Consider the following 20,726-nt stretch of genomic DNA (forward strand, 5'->3'; position numbering starts at 1 on the left):
AGACACACACACACACACACACACACACACACACACACACACACACACACACACACACACACACACACACACACACACACACACAGCAGAGCCCTGCTGAAGTTATCTAGCAACAGCCATGAACGAAACTAAGAATAAAAATAAAGTTACAAGGAAAATGAAGACAAACATACAATTTACTCCACTTGAGTAAAACATTAATCTGGGAACCCAGAGTCTATTTCGGCACGTATAGACTGACAGCTGTACCTTTTTTCGAGGCTTCCTGTACAGAGCGGATCTTCCACTTCCCCACAGCGCTGCCTTTTAAAAACATACATTCCCTCACTTTTATTTTGCTAATATACGGCCGATAGCCGACAGCTGGCTGGCCGCCCTGAAGCATCCGATGAGCCGCGAGGAAATACAGTAACAATATTCCTGGAATGCGACGAACCAGTTGTATGTCCTTTGCATTCTACATGAAATGGAGACATTAGCGTTTGTTTTATTTTGTATGTTACATACTTATTGGCAAAGTATAATGACATTTATGGGCTAGAAAAGTCTGCCGATGTAGGCACTAGGCAGCCATGTTGCCTGCTGAGAATTTTCTCCTAGTCATGAAGATTGATTGACAGCTGTCATGTCATGATATCATTGGTTGAAATCGGGTTGAAGTTTGATAGTACTACCTGATGTCAGCATGTATGGTTGTGAATGAACTCAGCATGGTTGACTTTTGACGTGAAAAACCAACGAAATTGGATTTTTGTGATTTTTCTGCATACATTGAATTAAATAGGTGCACTGTATAACCAGGGACGTGATCTGAAATCGCATTTTTTTCATTTCAGCTCAACTTTAAGCTATAAAGATGTCTTCTTAATCAACTTTGACCAAAAAAAGCTTTATAGTTGACTAGATGCATCTAAGTTACATTCATTGTATTGGTTTCAGTTGCTTTGTTGCTGCTGTGAGCAGCCTTGAACCCATGGCTAATTTTCAATTCATACAACTGAGAATGGCAGTTTAAACTGATTTACATTGGTCAATCGTGCAGATTTGAGCAACTGTAACTAGCCTAACACTGAGCTTAAGTTTGGCATACCGTGCATGTGTGTGTGTGTGTGTGTGTGTGTGTGTGTGTGTGTGTGCTGGCTGTGCGGTTTCGATCTTGGCTCCTGCAAGGCCAAATCTCTCTCTCTCTCTCTCTCTCTCTCTCTCTCACACACACACACACACACACACACACACACACACACACACACACACACACACAGCATGCAGAGCGTGGCATTCTGGGGAGTTAATGGCTTGAGGCCTCAGTGCAGTGGGCTAGGGGCTGCAGAGTGATGCTGCTGATACAGGCTGTGACTGATACATGTGGCCGATATCGCTCTTTTATGAAATATCCCCCATCAGCCGGTCATAGAGGCCACCTCCCATATCAAGGAGGTCCCTGCTTCACTACATACAGTACTGTATATACATACTCATACACTTTGTAAGGCCCTCCCCCATGGAAGAAGACTGATGTTTGGCAGAACCAGAACCTCGCGACACAGAGACAGTTTCTACCCAACTGCCATCCGCCTCTTCAATGGGACCCGGAAGGCCCCACGAATCAGGACTTCATCACTCCCCTGATCTGATGCCGCCTGAGCACAACCGGCTCAGTAACATGGTTGAGGTCCCCCCCTCCCCCCATGGACATTATCCCATGGAGACTATCCTACCCCCCCAGTCCCCTCCCTCGTCCCCCCCCCCCATTATATATCACTATAAAGGACTTTTTTACTTTGCACTTTATCATTTGAGATGTGCTGCACACCTGCACTAAGTCAAATGCCACGTTTGTAAACCTACTTACCTACATACTGTGGCTATTAAAGTGAATCTTGAATTATATATAAGAGATCCCTTACAGACAAACCACATGAACTTCACATGTGCAAAATCAGATGTGATCACATGGGGAAAACATTTGATCACATGTTATAACACGTGATAACATGTTTTCCACATGTGAAAATGTTCCCAAACCACACGCTTCATGGGTTTCACATGTGTTCCACATGTTTTCACATGTGAAATTTAACATGTGAACGTCATGTGTTTTTTTCTGTAAGGGTTACTGTATAATTTGCCTTTTCTGCACTATTCTTATTCTATTATTGTGTTTGTGTGATATCCATCTTAAAAAATGCAACGATGACCATTGATCTCCAGTATTTGTTGTAATGATGAATGTGTTGTGTCTTGTCAATGTAGATCATGCTGCAGAGTAACGGTCTGTCTGAGAGGGTCATGGTCCTCCAGGGGGAGGTGGAGGAGGTCACCTGCCCTGACATGGTGGACGTCATCATCTCTGAGCCCATGGGCTACATGCTGCTCAGTGACAGATCCACACAGAGCTTCCTGTATGCCAGGAAGTGGCTGAAACCCAACGGTATTAGAGCGGAGAAGATCAGCGATGCAAAGCAAACTGTCATGTCTCTGGTAGATTGTTGAGTGATAGCAGGCTGCACACGTTATGTTGCATGATAGTAATAACTCATTTGGAGCACACTATGACTCCCTTTACACCTTGCATTAAAATGTGTCTCATATCCAGATTGTATCTAGATATGACTTAACCTCTCTCTCTCTCTCTCTCTCTCTCTCACTCTCTCCCTCTCTATGTCTCTCTCTCCAGGTCTGATGTTTCCCTCATATGGTGATATACATCTGGCTCCCTTCAACGACGAGCAGCTCTACATCGAACACTACGCACGAGCAAGCTTCTGGTCTCACACACACACACACACACACACACACACACACACACACACACACACACAGAGGCATAAATCCATGCATGAGGAAAAAAACACACTAGGTCCCTTTCTCTCTCTGCAACACACACACACACGCACACGCAGGCACGCACACGCACACGCACGCACACGCACACGCACACGCACGCACACACACACACACACACACACACACACACACACACACACACACACACACACTCGTTCCCATGTGCTTGACCCCAGTCAGCCATGTTTCCTGTTGGGTGTAAAATGCTCTGTCTGTTCTGACTCATATACAGACCAGCTTGAGTTGGACTCATGAAGGCAGATATTTTTGGATAGGAGCAGATTTTTTGGGCTGCCGATATTTAAGATCTTGAAATCTGACTTTTTTTTATGCAATAAATAAATAAATAAATACATAAATACATAAATAAATAAATACACAAATAAATAAATACATAAATACATAAATACATAAATAAATAAATACATAAATAAATGAATTAATTAATTAATTAATAAATAAATAAATAAATTCATTAATTAATAAATACATACATACATACATACATACATACATACATACATACTGTACATACATACATACATACATACATACATACATTAATTAATTAATTAATTAATTAATTAATTAATTAATTAATTAATTAAAGGCCTCTCAAAATGACTTAATATTCTATAAGCAGATGGTCGGCTACCCACTCTCGAAAATACATGCAAGCAGCAATGCCACTACTGTTGATATATTTGTTTTCATGTTTGGACAAGTGCCTGCATGCATACCTGTATGCAAGCTGTGTGTGTGTGTGTGTGTGTGTGTGTGTGTGTGTGTGTGTGTGTGTGTGTGTGTGTGTGTGTGTGTGTGTGTGTGTGTGTGTGTGCGTGTGTGCGTGTGAGCGTGTGAGTGTGTGAGTGTGTTGCCATGATCTGTGTCCCTGATGGCTCCACCATGTGGGAAGGTTAGGCTCAGTCAGCCTTGAGGAATGAAGGTAAACTATAAACCTGGATGCAGGAGATATTGCAAAAACTCTTTTGGCCGATTGTCGATGTCGATACTGGTATGACTTCTGTCCTGTAGTGGAATTAACACCTTATTATGCCTACATGTATACTCTTATGGTGATGGTCCACATGGCAGATGCAGACCTAAATACAATGCTTTTCAAAATGGACACATTCGTGCGGCAAAATAAGAAAACTACGTCAACTATGTAAAACATGCCATATTTTTATTTACCGTATGTAACTTTTTCAAAAACAAACAGAACTGTATTTAATTAAGTATTTAGTTAAGCATTGAGTGGGCATAATTAAAGCGTCATTTTATTGGCCTGTCATGTCGCCAGAAATGTTTGTTTCGGGCCGATGCCGATATTACATTTTAAAGCCTTTATCGTCCGATATCAATGGCGTAGCGATATCTTCGTGGATCCCTCCTATATAAACTGATGTTTTTCACCAGTTTCGCAAAATTATCTAATAAAATTTGGGGGTTTAAGAACTTTTTAATCCTGCACAACATTCTCCCAAAATGTTTGCTTTCCAACTGGAATCAGCCTAATATGAGGCATTGCATTGAGCTCACTATTAGTATTGTTTGGATGAGACTCAAAATGATTTTCAATTTACCGTCAACTAGAAAAACACAACTCCATAATAAAATAAGAAACAATTGGATATTCAGAATGGCTGTGATTTGATTATGAAGTTCTACAATATTGTGAGACAATATTGGAATGTCTTAGTATGCGAGTGATTAAATGTAAAGATATCTAACATTGGTCCAAAACATCAGCTTCAATCCCAAAATGTCAGTATCACAAAACCCATTGGTGGACGCTCTAGTGATAGCACTATATCGGATCTGATCAATTCATCAATACAACCTGCAAACATATCCCTGCTCACTATGATGTGTATAATGTGCAAAAGCTTTCCTCCTGTGTGTTCTGTCTCATACATAACAGTGACTTGTGTCTCTTCCAGGCACCAGAGATGTTTCCATGGAGTTAACCTCAGTGGTCTTCACAGTGCTGCTGTGGGCGAGTTTTTTAGGCAACCTATAGTGGTCAGTGCGGGGAAACCCATTCACACAGTAGGCTACTCTCAGTTAAATACAGGAGTCAAACCAGACAACGAGCCACAATTAGTTAACTACAGGCTACATAGTGCTCAAACCAAAATGTTGGTAGCCACAATAATATTAATTAGCCCACAGTATGAGGCAAACCTGTCATCTAGCCACAATAGTTAACTACAGTAAGTGACTATTTTCTGAAAATTGCATGGAAGAAAAAGCATAGATTTACGCTTCAAAAGTCATAAACACGATCCTCATTTGTTAGAATGATCTTGCTGAACACAAACTTTGCTTCATAAACATTTGTTGACCGCAGACTTTATTTCATGTATTTAACCAAAATCCCCATACAAAAACCCCATTGTCTTTTACACCTACGAACCAGCAGTGCAGGGACTTCTGGGTAATCCTCCAAAAACATGTCCTCCCTGCAGTGGTTAAAGTGAGTCAAGACCTATGATAGTTCAATAAGAAAATAGAGATCCCAAAGCTTATTACTGTGGCCATACACCAGATCAGCAATACGTCATTTTGTATGCGGCTGCTGGCGGCACATGTTCCCGCCCCCATTTTAGGGGGAAAAACTCTCCCCGTTGACCTCAATGTAAAATACCACTCCCCAAAGAAATGATAGAAAAATAACAGAATCAATCTCATTTTATTAATGACCCCAAAACACCATGACATGACAATATATTACAACTCGGCCGGCCGCACAATGCGCAAGATACATCTGAAATATGACTTTGACCCATCTAAATGTGACTCATGACCCGTCTCTGACCTAGTTCTGGTGTCCGCTTGTTGCTAATGTAGTCTTCCGACATTAAATGCTGTTGTAGTGGAGCCCAGCGTCGTTGTAGGCTACTTGTCTCGGGACTGTAATGTCAATATGTGACATGAGTAGAGGATGAGTATGTTTTCTCCCTAAAAGGGGGCGAAGCCTAATAGTAAAAAATACCAGTAGGCTATGAGTCAAACAAGTTAAACAATCTAACAATAATATCTAAATAGCCTACAGTAAATGAATACAGTAGGCTAAATAAAGCTCAAACCAAAAGTTAATTAGGCATAATAATATGAGTGACTTTGAGTCAAAATTGACAAGACTATAGGTCAAAAACCACATTTAGCTGGCCACGGTAATATCAATCAAATATATTGCTTTATCTAACAGGCCTTTGTCACATCGTCACCCTCTTAAAATAATGGCCTAAGTCACTTTTTCAATTTTTTAAGAAAAACTTAAACAAATAATAATAGATATTTATTCATCATTCCACAAAAAGATGTTATGACACTAGATGACTATTGACATACAAATAACACTGTCTGTCAATTATGTAACATAAAACGATTAGATGACTGATTAGATGACTTACGTCAATTTACGAACATGCCATTGGCTGAGTTTCCCAACAAAGAAGCTTCTTAAGAGTTAAGAAGCTTCTTAAGGAGTTAAGAAGGCTCCAAAGAAGTGTTTCCCAAACGCCTTCTTAACAGTCGAGAAAAATAAAAAAAATAGAAGGCTCTTAAGAAGCATCTTAACTCATTCAGGGCCAGTTTAGGACTGCCAATATTTAGCACAGGCCAAAGATTTTCATAATTGTTGGTCATCTTTCAAGACCCACAGTAAATTATCTATTAGCACCAGAGTGATTTGCAATACCTCAAAATGAAGATGTACGTCTCTGGGTTCACCAGGGAAAAAAAAGTGAGCTTTTAGCATGTTCTGTACTCTACTTATAGCCATTTATATACACCCTGTTTTCCCCCAGAAGGTCTCCCAGAGAAAATAAACAGGAGAAAAGGCAATTTTTGTAAAAGGGCACAATCTCAGGCATAACTCACTCTCAATTCTTTTATTTTGAACTGTATTGACATCAGACATGTAAATATTATTCGTTAGGACACAAATGACAAAAAAAATAAATATATATATATATATATATACACATGAAGTGCTTTTTTTTTACATTCAACAATACAGTTTACTCGGTGTGAGTGAGTGTGCAGACAGACAGACAGACAGACAGACAGACAGACAGACAGACAGACAGACACACCGACAGACAGACAGACAGACAGACAGACAGACAGACAGACACACACACACACACACACACACACGATCCCCTTTTAGATTTCTAACCCCACATAGGATAAGCAATAACCACGCCCTGTGGCGCTGGGATTGGCCAGGAGCAACACTGGAGGGCACGCAGCCCAGCGATTTCATGAACCAACTGAAGAGCTCTTGAGAAGGACAGCGGGCTGCTGTGTCTGCCTTCTGCCCGCTGCTGCCTAGCTGTTCCTGTGTTTATTTTGATTTGTTCTGGTACACCCGTCCTCGTCCATGTCTCCCTGTCATATCCTCTCTATTTGATCGTTCCCGTTTTCCCCTCGGCTATTCAACACGTCCTCACCGCCCTCGCAAACTGATCGATCATTTCCTCATTCCTCCGATGATCAAACACATCTCTTGATTACTTTCTCCCGTTTTCTCCTGGCTGGCACAGAGGAAGGCGACTCCAGCTCGTGCAGCGCGCCGAGGGCGTTTCAATGGCGTTTCTCCTGTCTGCACAAGGAAGCGTTACCCGTTTTGCTGCTTTTCCTCTTGCTCAATTTCAAAACAACAGCTGCGGTATGTGTTTGATCGCGTGCTGTCGGCTACCCTTTGAAGGCAGGGACCTGTGTCTGTGTCACAGGCTGGGCAAGTGTTTGCTGCAGGCGCTGCACCAATAAAAACAAAAACACGTCAAACACGTCATTGGCGGGGAGGGCTATTTCTGATAACACGTCAAAGACGTCATTGGCGGTGAATGAGTTAACTGGAGCGGCTCACTTGATGGCACTCTGAGCCCAGCAGTGGGCCACGACTCAGTGGTTGAGAAACACTGTTAACACCTAATCATGGTCATGTTAAACTTTATTAAACATTATTTATTTCAGACATGGACTGCAGTTCAAATTGCTTTATATACACAGCATACAACAAAACAGAGAAACACTACAGAATTTAAGCGACCTTGGGTTCTGTGAAAGGTGCTATATAAATCCACAACATTATAAAAGTAATCCATTCTGATTAGAGGAATATAGCCTACGGTAAAACATTTAAAACACAAGTAACCATACATACAGGGGAGATTTTCAAGTGTTCCCTAATTTTAAACACTAAAGGGTACATGAAAGAAAGGAAAAAGGGAAAAACACAAGAGGAACAGTGGACACAAGTATCTCCTTTTGCCTAAGAAGGTGTTAAGAAGGCTCCAGACCCTTCTTACAAAACCTTCTTAACGAAAGATCATCTTAGCGCTAAGAAGCTTTTGGGAAACGCAGCCTTCTTAACGGAGGATAATTGGAAGATAATTTTAGGCTAAGAAGCAATCGGGAAACGCGTTGGCTTCGTTGGCTTCTTACGGGAGCCTTAAGAAGGGTCAAAGAAGCTTCTTAGCGCTAAGAAGCTTTTGGGAAACGCATGCCTTCGTAAAGAAGCAATTGGGAAACGCGTTTGCTTCTTAAGGGGGCCTTAAGAAGGGTTGAATTAGCTTCTTAGCGCAAAGAATCTTTTGGGAAACCCAGCCATTGTGACTTAGGCAAAACAAAACTGACTTACAGTTGCATTTTATGTCAAGCGTGTGACTTAGGCCGTTTTATTTTTGCCTAAGTCACATTGTCTTGACTTAGGCAAAAATAAAACAGCCTAAGTCACACGCTTGACATAAGCCAATGCACTACCAGGTAGGAACAGCATGATCTTGTCAAAAAGTGACTTATGCCATTATTTTAAGAGGTTGACGATATGAGATTGGATACATCTTTTATAATGACACTCTGTCTTTCCTGCCTTACACTGTGTTGCCGGTCATGTTGATCTACAGTAGGAAGTGAATCTTACTGTACTGTCTCCACTCACTTAAGCTACTCTGGAGAAGAATGTTGCTAAATGCTTGAGATGTAAATGTAAAAAAGAAAACACAGTGGTGGTAACTGTAAATGACACTTGATTCTGTATCGTCTTCATCCAGGACACTTTTGATATCCAGGTTCTGATGGCCCGGTCTGTCAAGTACTGCATCAACTTCATGGAAGCTAAAGAAGAAGATCTGCTCAGGTTAGGTGGAAACACAGTGAGGTTTCAAATTCTCTTCATCTGAAAAGCTTCATCAACAGAAAATCCAAGGGAAAAGTGCATTTCTTTCATCCCCTTTGAACATCTTGTCTGACACTGGGAGATGAACATCGTCATCACTGTACCTGAAGATGACATCTGCCTGTTCAAATTCTAGCCACTTCTCTTCTCTTTTAGTCCTTATTGAAAGAGCGCATGGCCAAACGGCACTATATCTGTTCAGTGGCCGTTATGGCTGCTCCTCTACTGTACCCCTGGACCGAGTCTAAAGCGGAAATGAGCTCTCCAGCGCCCCCATGTTGTTGTCGTTTTGACGGTGTTATGTGAATCTGCCTTTTTTACGAGAAGCCACACCCACTGCCATGCCTGCCTTTGGCCAATCAGTGCAAGAACTTACTTAATACTCACTTAGCTGGTATTATATGAATCTGTTCATTGAGTTAAGCTTGCAATAAGGTGTGTGTGTGTGTGTGTGTGCGTGCGTGCGTGTGCGTGCGTGCGTGTGTGTCCGTGCACGTGTGTGTTTCAGAATGGAGATTCCCTTTGTGTTCACGCTGCTCCAGTCTGGTCTGGTCCACGGCCTGGCCTTCTGGTTCGATGTGGCTTATCTGGGATCCAAGTAAGAAGTGTATTTATTTATGCACGATATTGGATTTTTTTTGCCCATATTTTCCAAGTCTTTTGGCTGAATGCCAATATCGATATATGTGAGCATTTCTTTCCACATAATTTCACAGAATCTCAAGTCTCTCCCGTAGCGGAATTAACACATGTATTATTATGCCTGCTCTTATTGTGAAGGCCCACTGGCAGATGCAGACATAAATGCAACGCTTTTCAAAATGTACACATTCACTGGGAAAAATAAGAAAACTATTTCAACTTAGGGGTAAACAATTGATGTAACATTTTGCAAGATTCATCCGACTTAAACAGGCTTGGACGATGCTCTCCCTGGGTTAGGCTTAGCATTATTAAAGCGTCATGTTATCGGCCTGTGATATCAGCAGAAATGTTCGTTTGGGGGCCGATATTTCATTTAAAAACCTTTATCGGCCGATATAACGATGCCGTGCCGATATCATCGTGCGTCACTAATTGAGGATACAATGCTACAAGTCACACCTTTAATCTATTTCATCACCCCCCCCCCCCCCCTCTCTCTCTCTGTGGAGGTCAACAGTGTGGCTCTCCACAGCTCCCACTGAGCCGCTGACACGCTGGTACCAGGTCAGATGTTTGCTTCAGACTCCGCTGTTTGCCAAGCTGGGACAGACTCTGTCTGGGAGCGTGCTGCTCACCGCCAACAACAGGTAGGTTACACCTCAAGCCTGGCTTTACCTGCTGCTGTCACACTTGTGTGCTGTTGCTTTTCATTCTTTCCATGAAATTTCCCTTTACTCAATCTGGTTGTCTCACTGAGATCAAGATCTCTTTTGTGAGGCGGTACTGAAAAGTATATAAAAAAAAGAAAAAGGAAAAAAGAATAAAGGAACATGAATAAAACAATAGAATTGATCAAGCGGTCAGTAGTCTCTCACTTGCCAGACTCTCCCTACAATTGGGGAGAGTCCGGCTGTACTGGCTGGCACTCTGGTATAGCTTTGGGAAAGGCTCTGTTTACCTTTACAGCCAACCACCGGAAGTACCAAGCTGGCACATTCCAGGTCCAATGGTTTTCAGCGTGTAGCAACAACCTAGCATTGTTGATGATGTTGTTTCACAGCAGCTAGGGCAGACTTTATAAAAACAGTGACAAACATCATGTGAAATATTACTTTACAGGTTCAAGTAGGCTGCAGGACGTTTTTTGATTTTGCCTATTACCTGTGAGTGTTAGGGTGGTTTAAATGTCCTGATCATGTGACCTCGCATTCTGTTTCACTCCAAGGTTCAGTCTGGACTTCCAGCCACCCACACAGCCCAGTCGCCAAAGAAATGTTAAATATCAACGTTTGTCCACGTTTCTACTTCACAATTTTGGCTGGAAAATTGGGGGGAAGGGGGGGGGTGTTGGTTAGACTCAATAACCAACACCCCCCCTCATGTGCGTTCTTTGAAAGAGGAGCACGTCTAGCGCGTCCTTACATAGAGAATGAATTGCAGAAAGACGCTGGCAGCTCCAAAAACACTTTTGGCTTGAATGTCCCCTAACAATTAAACAAGAACCAGACATGCACCAGCAGAGCTTCTCAGCGGAAAATATGTTTTCGCCGTTCTTCTGCTACTGTGATTGGCTGAAGGAGTTGTCTGTCAAGGAAAGCACCTCTAACCCGTCATGCCCCACCTCGGCTGCTGCTCGGCTGATCCCTCTTATATGATTGTACCTTAAAGGGATAGTTGTATGAACTCCATACCAGTTGAAGTCCATACCAGAACCTGAGTACACAGTGTTAGTGACCGCCGCGGATGCAGTGCGCGGAGCCAGAAAATAGTGCCAATAAATAGAGCGGTCTGACCAACAGCAAGACTGAGGTTTTATTGTTGAAATGAGAAGTCATAACACATGCATGCTTTCTTTAGGAGTAAAACTTGATAACTCCGTGACCCTAGAATGTCCGTCGGGACTCATTTTTCTCCACTCAGATCAAGCTAGAGCTCCGCCCACGGGACTCATGGATCGGCAAGTCAGCTCCCCAGACACTCTACAATCCAAACTATCCCTTTAAAACAAATAATCACCAAAATGTCCTTTTCCCACTGTAGGCAGAGCTATGATGTCACCAAACTCTTTGTTTTCCCACTGTAGGCAGAGCTACAGTATGACATCACAAACCATTTCCCACTGTAGGCAGACCAATGACATCAGCAAACCTGTCATTTTCCCACTGTAGCCAGAGCTATGACATCACAAACCTATCCTTTTCCCACCCAGAGCTACTGTATGACATCACAAACCTGTCATTTTCCCACTGTAGGCAGAGCTATGACATCACAAAGATGTCCTTTTCTCACTGTAGGCAGAGCTATGACATCACAAACCTGTAATTTTCCCACTGTAGGCAGAGCTATGACATCACAAACCTGTCCTTTTCCCACTGTAGGCAGAGCTATGACATCACAAACCTGTCCTTTTCCCATAGGCAGAGCTATGACATCCACATCACAGCCACAGTCGACCAGTCAGGCTTCAGATCAGGAAACACCCTGGACCTCAAAAACCCTTTCTTCAGGTGAGTGCACTGCACCTGCTTCCTCCCCGACACCCTGACTCACTATTACAACCAGACAACAGTCACCATCATGACTGGCTGACATCATATTATCATATGGATACTGTAGTGAATTCAACTTGTAGTGTGATCATTCCCTTATATCACACAGAAGCTGACTTGTGTGACTGGCTTGCTTTGGGAAATTCAATAAGAAAATGTCTTATGAATGTCTCCAAAACTGCCTTTCAGGTGTCAGGTGATCAAGGTGCTTTGCCTCCAAGTAGTAGTAGCAGCGGTTAAAAGTGGGATTTCGCAGGGGCTGTGTACAATAACCTGTGTGTGTGTGTGTGTGTGTGTGTGTGTGTGTGTGTGTGTGTGTGTGTGTGTGTGTGTGTGTGTGTGTGTGTGTGTGTGGGGGGGGGGGGGCGTTTAAGGGGCATGCTCCTATAGGAAGTCTTTGTTTACAACATGATTTGAGCCAATCTGTGTAGTTTCACCTGGTTCTCATGATGATATGATGATAGAATAACAATAATCATATTTCCATCTTTACAGTGTTTTATGTTTTATTTTCCTTCCAAATGACAAGGCGCCAAATCCGGGTAATGTCTCCATAAAGGAGACATTATCCTTTTGTGTAGAAATGCTGAAGTGCCCTGCCAAAGTACCTTTTTCACAGCCATTTGCAGTTGTGGGGCCTGTTATTTAGGATATTTACAGTAAGACCCACTCACGCTACTCGGCCTCTGATTGGTTAGCCTTCTTGTGTTCCATGCATTCCAAAGCAGCAGAGAGCAGATGAAAATGCTGGCGCGAAAGACGGACAATGTCAAGATTCAAGATTCAAGATTCAAGATTTTTATTGTCACTCCATGGTACAAGTATCACGTGTGAAATTCTTGTGCTGTGGACTCCGTTTACGACATAGTACAAATAGGCAACAAGCAATGAGCAATAGGCAATAAGAAATAGGCATCAATAGGCAATACTAAGCAGCAATAGGCAATAAGGCAGAATAGCGATAAGACAAGTCAGTGGCATATTCATTGCACATACAGTAGGTGCACATGTCATGTGCATACATTAGACGTGTTCAGACATTTTAAATTCGACGTATTTGACATACAGTGCAAATAGCATGTACCTTATTAAACATACAATTAAACATTAGGCATTGTGCATACGTTAGACGTGTTCAGACATTTTAAATTCGACGTATTTGACATACAGGTGCAAATACCATGTATCTTGTTAAACATACAATTAAACATTAGGCATACATAATGGTAGCAGCTGCAGTACGGTACGGTACGACTACTACACTATTTGTGTATGTTAAGGAGTCTCGTGGCCTGCGGGAAGAAACTGTTCCTCAAGCGATTTGTGCGTGCTTTTGGAACCCTGTATCTCCTCCCTGAGGGCAGCAGGGAGAACAGGCTGTTGTGGGGATGGTTTGTGTCTTTGATGATCTTCAGGGACCTCCTGAGGCACCGCTGGTTATACAGTTCATGCAGTTCTGGCAACTCATCTCCTGTTACGTGCTGGGCCGCGCGCCTCACCCTCCGTAGCGCCCTGCGGTCCATGGTGGTACAGTTCCCGTACCAGGTGGTGAAGCAGCCAGTCAGCAGGCTTTCAATGGTGCCCCTGTAGAAGTCCCTGAGGATTTCTTTCCTTAGCCCAAATTTCTTCAGGCGCCTGAGTCCGTGTATTCGCTGTTGGGCCTTTTTGACAACAGTGGCGGTGTGGCTGGCCCAGGTCAGGTCCTGGTGGATGTTGACTCCCAGGTACTTGAAGCTGTCCACCCTTTCCACCACTGTGCCGTTGATGGTGATTGGGGGGTGTGCGCCCCCCCCTCTCCTGTAGTCCACAATGATCTCCTTGGTCTTGGAGACGTTCAGAGAGAGGTGGTTGTCCTGGCACCATTGTTCCAGGACCCTCACCTCTTCTCTGTAGGCCGTCTCGTCGCCCCCCGAGATCAGCCCCACGACTGCTGTGTCGTCTGCAAACTTCACGATGGTGTTTGAAGTTTGAGTCGCCACGCAGTCGTGGGTGTAGAGGTCGTACCAGAAGGGGCTGGAGACGCACCCCTGGGGCGCTCCTATGCTGATGGTCAGTGGGGAGGAGGTGAGGTTGCCCACCCTCACCACCTGGCGGCGGTCTGTCAGGAAGTCCAGGATCCAGTCGCACATCGCTGTGTTTAGTCCCAGGTCCCTGAGTTTGCTTACCAGCCTGGAGGGTACTATGGTGTTGAATGCTGAGCTGTAGTCCACGAACAGCATTCTTACATAGGTGTCCTTCCCCTCCAGGTGGGACAGGGCGGTGTGGAGCACGTGTGCTACTGCATCCGCTGTGCTCCTGTTGGGGCGGTATGCAAACTGTAGCGGGTCGTGGTCCGGGGGGAGTGTGGGGCGGATCTTTGATATGACCAGCTTTTCAAGGCACTTGCTGGCTATTGGCGTGAGGGCTATTGGGCGCCAGTCATTGAGGCTGGTCACTTTTTGCTTTTTGCTGTCAGGTCATCCAGGTAAACTGCAGCTAAAAAAAACAAACTTGGTCACACTGATTGACAAGCAAATTTGAAAATGGCACTTCATATTAAAAAGGTTGCCGACCTCTACGCTAGACTATATACACATGCCTGATGTGAATGATGGTCATGCAACATGGAACAGTCAGTATGCACCATGACACACGGAGAGGACTGCAGCCAGGCCTACCCATATATATGTAATCACATAAAATCCCATGTTTAGGTTTGATATCAAAATCTCATTGAATTGATGAGTGTAACCATGTGGATGTATTATGTGCATATACATGTATATTCCTTTTTTTAATGTTCAGAATAAAGTTTCATTCATTCATTCATTCATAACCTAATAGTGTAAGCATTGTGTGCAGGATGCCGTCGTGGCTGCATGGCTAGAGGCCTCCAGACAGACCTGGAAGGAGGAGGAGGTCTAGAGTGGGGAGCCTCTCTCTTCCAATATGCAAGGTGAGGAGTACAATGGTCAACTTAAAGGAGAATTCCAGTTTTTTTTACACCCTGGACCTTATTTCCAGCTTAAAATATTATCACCCAGATAACTTTTATTCTGGCCAATACTCAACTTCTGTTATAGCATTTCAGTCTGGAATATGGAATATCTTACAATAATCTTTATGACTAAAAGGCTAAAAGTAATCTCATGTGTAAGAAATGACTGTTCTACATTGAGGTAAACATTTAAATAATTAACTCGTTCGTTTTGGATTTATTTTGCTTCAACAGTGCATTTTTGTTTGTGTGACCCTCAACACAGGCTTTGAGAATCCCGGGCCACTTATTGATACTTATGCTTAAATTAACCCACTCATATTCTGGTTTATTTCAAGAAAAACATTTTGGCTAGTGGAAATTCTAATTGGCTGGTAACTTTAAAATCTAGCAGCCATATTGGTAAGTGGTCAAAAAAGTAAATTTCAAGCCCTGCAGGGAGAGCAGGTGGTGACATAGGAGTGAGCGAGAAAAGGATCAAATATTGGTGGTTAAGACTGAATAATGACATCACAACTGTTAATTAAAATGAGTTATTCCTCTAAACCTGGCTTCAAATGCCCCAAATCTTTTGCGCTGGCGCCATTCGGCCCTCAGCTAAATCTGGTAACGAGGATTTTTTTTTGTGGCCCTCTCTATCATCAAAATTGCCCATCCATGGGTTACGGCATGACAATATTTGTTCATGACAATCTGGGTTTCTCATGTGGCCGCCCATGAAAAATAGTTGCCAACCCCTGCTGTAGAGAGCTATCGACCGACGTAAGTCCCACTGCCATTGTTGACGTTTCCGTGGCGTGCTCTCAAAGTGACTGACAGCCTGGTGATAGCAGCAGCAGAGGAGGACCCCAGCATGGACACAACAGCCACCGTTACTAACTTATTTAATACCGTTTTTACTTCATCAGGAGCTATTTCACAACAGCGATGGTGTAGGCCTACTGTGTAACACACGGCTGTAGCAATAGCAGCACAAAAAAAAGCCTGGGAGTTAGTTTTTATGCAATCCCTACTGTCCGCAAACGTGAAGGGAAAGAGACAGAGGCTAATGTTAGCAAACATTGGGCTAGCATGCAAGCAGATCGTATCAAACAAACATTTAAAAGGGCCCTATTATGCATTTCTTAATTTTGTATCATGTTGTTACAATCTTGGATGGTCATATTAAACATGGGCTAAGCTTCAAATAAATATGTGAAAGTGTTTTAATGTTACCCCCATGAACCCCCCCTCCCGCCCATGAACTCTCGTAGACGAGATGACATGGATTTATGCCGATTTTGTGCGAGAACCATAGTTTTGGTGACGTCAGGTAGGACTTGTTACCCTGGCAACAAAGTGTTGCCGCCGGCGCGCAGCACGCGCACGCCCTAGCCCCCACCCTTCCCTGTGTTGACATTGCTCCAGTACACTGCCGAGGACATGTACACTACCGACCGACAGTAGCGCTGCTAATTTCCACTCGTCTCGGCCGTATCTGCCTTTCACTTTCACACAAAACAAGGAGACGACTTGGAAGTGAGCCAGGATGTAGGACTGAAGTGGTAAGTTCTGAAAATATGTGTCTCATTCCAACATCGGTTGTACCTAGCAGCTAGGAAGCGCTAACGTTACTTACCACCGGCTGGGTAACGTTAGCACTTGCTATTAGCCTAGCAGCACAGCTGCCTTTCATAGACATGAACAACCGATGAATGACGAAGGCACACATTTTCAGATCTTGTAACGTTAGTCGAACTTGCTGACTTCTCCAAGTCCTCATTTTGGTTTGGTCCGTGTAGCCTTTGCTAGGAGAGGCACACTATAGTCACAAGCATTTGGGAAGTTAGCTAACTAGCTACATTAGCTGTTGTGTTGTGGCTTGAATGTGACGACAATAGTATAGTGTGAAGCTCCCCGGGCAGGGTGGGGAGCTGTAAAACAATTATATAAACGAGCAAGGGATTGTCAAAACAAATTTGACCATCGATAACAAACGTGACTTGGGCGTAACAAGCAAGGCTATCAATTGATATATCAACATCCCCCTAGCTATCTACAGCTCCGCTCGGCCCGGGCTGTGCCGGGACATTTCCTTCGGCGGCTGGCCGAGCAGGGCATCACGTACCGCGGCCAAACACAAAAACTCCTCGCGCTGCCCTCCTGGAGTATTTTCCGGAGGGTGGGGGTTAGGGACAGGACCTAAAACAACGTTTCAGTCAGAGGGTGAACTGAAGGGGGCAGTGAGAGCCAGTGCAAGATAAACTGAGTTTTTTCAACTATGAATGATGCAATAAGTTACTCTACTGGAGGCCAACAATAAAATAATAATACATTATATTAGCAAAATATGGGCCCTTTAACGTCAACGTTAATTACATTTGCTGTCACAGTGAGGCCATTTACACCTGGCGTTAACATGCGTTTTCTGCCATCAGATTGCAATCAGATTGTATTTTATCACTTCAGCCTGATTCCATTTACACCTGGCATTAACATGCATTTTCTGCAATCTGATTGCAATCAGATTGCAGAAATGGTTGTCCTCTCAATCCGCATAAAGTTGCTGTATCCAGATTGAGAGGACACATTGCATTTACACTTGTGTTCAATGTGTACACAATGCATCCCTGACCACCTCCGGAGGTGGTTTGGCCGAACAGATTGCAATCCTTCTTCAATGCGTTTTGGGGGTGTTTACACCTGTACTTTCAAGTGATAAAACACAATCTGATTGCAATCTGATCACAGAAAACACATGTTAACGCCAGGTGTAAATGGCCTCGATGTTTGATGATGATGTCGGTGGCACAAAAGTAAGAATGTCACAGACCTTGCCACAGATGAAATAGTTATAGGACTCAAGGGATTTGAAAGTCTTCAGCTCCTGAGATGTGTATGCCAATACTGTATTCACAGGTACTTATAAATGTCCGGGTACGTTATACACCTGGCAATAAAGATCTTTACTCATGGTGGCATGGTGCAAGTTCCCTTCTTTTTTCCAGCAGTGTATGACCAGTGAATTCCCTTTAATTCCCCTGCACCCTGCAGATCTTCACCATGCAGAGAAGACCAGTGGTTGCCAGATCCCCACATGCAGGTCCTGTCCAATACGCGTTTGAGGAGGACAGCAGCAAACATGGCCTGCCAACCACCTGTTCCTGGAGTGTTCCCTCAAGTAGACTGCTGACTGGTCCCATCACCAGCTTCTTCTGGACATCTACACCTTCTCAACAAGCTGAAGCATTTACATGAAAGATGAGCTGATCAATACAGATGTACAGTTTCCTGTTTTCTGCTCTCATCATTAACAGGAAGCCAACTTGACTGTCAAATTAAAGTTACTTTTTCTATATCTTCAACACCAGCAACTTGACTGCAGTGGTGGAGGTAATGAGTAACTGATCTTCCCAGAAAATGACTTTGGTAGAAGTTGAAGTCACCTTTATTACTAATATTACTTGATTAAAAGTCTTAAGGTATCTGACATTTATTTACCATTTACTTTATTAAGTATCAAAAGTAATTTTCTGATATTAAATGTACTTAAGTATTAAGTATTGTGTCGTCCATATGTTATACAGTCAATGGTCACAATAGACAGCCTTCTACTTAATATGACCTCAATAAGCTTGAAACATAGGCTACCACATGCATTAATTAGTATATTGATATGCTTTGAAAAGTTAAACTTGCCCACCTGGGGATTCAAACTGTGGACCTTTATACTGAGTCATGAACATAGATCAGCCATTCCCAACTGGTAGCCAGCAAAGCTATTGCAAGTGGGCCACCAAATCATTAAGATTTTTGTGAGAGTGTGTGTATGTATATACAGTATATATATATATATATATATATATATATATATATATATATATATATATATATATATATATATATATATATATATATATATATGTTGTAGGCTAATGTAATAAGGCTACATGTTTGCATAACAAGTTTGTGTCACAAATAGCCCTGCAACATGAGTCAGAGCTAAAATGAAGAGTAGCGTCACAAGTTAGTTGCTGTTGGTGAAAACACTCAAAAACCACAAAATGTTTGAGGCCTGATCCTCATGAAGGTAATTTTAAAAGTATTTTCAGGGATTGTCATGTTGTGTGATCACATCTAAGGTCTAAGTTCTTATAAAGTACAGTAATGATGGGTTAATAATAAATGGGCTGTAAATATCGACAGAGCTTAATAATCAATCAGATAATAGAATCAATATACAGCTAAATTTGCAACAATGACATGTGAGACTTTTCCAATCAATCATTAATGTGATGCTGACATGTTTCTGAACACACAAACAAACACATAGAGAGCCTCAGCTAAAATAAAGTGACAAAAAGTGTTTTCCAAAGGTTTATTGTAGGAAAATACATCTCACTCCAGTAGAAATATAAGAATCTATAAGAGTGATAAAACCTAAGGCTCCTACAATATTAAAGCAGCTGATTGTGTGATTTTTCAGATCAAGTTAAAGGACAGATTGGTATGTGAGCGCACACTGGGAATGGCATTGTCGTGATTGGATGACTACCCTGTCAGTCAAGCTCCTCGCTACCTGATGGTGGTTACACCCTCCTGCTCTAGAGTTTTTCATATTTCTGGTGATTATGCACACACAGTATGATCTTTATTCCACATGTTTAAAAGTAACGGGGAGGGAATATTTTTGGATTGAGAATAAATTAAGAAATAAATACGCTTTTTATAAATTCATTTAATTTTTTTGTCCAATGACAATTATTTCACTGAATATCAATAATTGTAATCCAAATTGAATTCATTGTCATACTTTTTGAGCAGGTTAGAGAGATTGTCCAATCATATAATTATTGGACAGGCCTCTGCCGTACAAAGGCAAAATACCTAATTGCCAGAGTGCAGGGACGTGCACAGAACATTAGAGGGGCAGGGGCTCAAATTCATAAAAGGGCACTACAGCCGCCGAAATTTGAGGCAATTTGAAGGCCAATTTAGGGGTATAACTCATTTTAAATATTCCGATTTTAACCAGATTTAGAGGAATATCTAATTTTAGGATGAGACTTGTCACGGAAAATTAACTCCATAACTGAATAATATTAGTATATAAAAGTTGCATGCTGTTGCAATACTGTTGTGAAATCATTTAAGCATCAATATGTACTTGCTCCTTTTCTCCCTTTAGGTTGTTGTACTACAACAGATAGCAACACAGGCAGAAACATTGAACGATACTGAGTGAGGCTTGTAATATACCATGCATTTTAACCATAATTCTAAAAAGCAAGACAGAAGATTTAGATAAGGTGTATTAGAATTTTTTTTATTTTTTGCGGATTCAACAACACAACATCCCTTTCCAATAGTGTAAAGTAAAAGATATTTTCAAGAGCAACAATTCTGCATTTGTTCCCTATATTTTGGTTATTTATTTATTGGGTGGTTTATTTATTTATGTATTTATTTATTCATTCATTTTTGGGTTCATTTTTGGGTTGGTGCCTTCAGGGCCAGTTTAGAAAAACACTGCTCC

At 42.3% G+C, this 20,726-nt stretch overlaps 1 protein-coding gene across 1 annotated transcript in view; it reads left to right on the top strand.

The window, feature by feature from the left end:
* The window catches only part of carm1l (coactivator-associated arginine methyltransferase 1, like), a gene marked incomplete at its 5' end in the record, with an annotated part of 29,715 nt that extends 11,044 nt beyond the window's left edge, over positions 1–18,671 (top strand). Inside the window, 9 exons of the mRNA XM_083634320.1 lie at positions 2,254–2,431; positions 2,678–2,768; positions 4,791–4,872; positions 8,916–9,001; positions 9,549–9,638; positions 10,195–10,332; positions 12,103–12,192; positions 15,076–15,169; positions 18,245–18,671. Of these exons, the coding sequence (XP_083490446.1) occupies positions 2,254–2,431; positions 2,678–2,768; positions 4,791–4,872; positions 8,916–9,001; positions 9,549–9,638; positions 10,195–10,332; positions 12,103–12,192; positions 15,076–15,100 (780 nt within the window). The 3' untranslated portion in view covers positions 15,101–15,169; positions 18,245–18,671. The remainder of the gene's footprint in view (positions 1–2,253; positions 2,432–2,677; positions 2,769–4,790; positions 4,873–8,915; positions 9,002–9,548; positions 9,639–10,194; positions 10,333–12,102; positions 12,193–15,075; positions 15,170–18,244) is intronic.
* Positions 18,672–20,726: the final 2,055 nt, after the last annotated feature.

This window comes from Poromitra crassiceps (genome assembly GCF_964638095.1).
Source record: "Poromitra crassiceps genome assembly, chromosome: 3".
Taxonomy (NCBI): Eukaryota; Metazoa; Chordata; class Actinopteri; order Beryciformes; family Melamphaidae; genus Poromitra; species Poromitra crassiceps.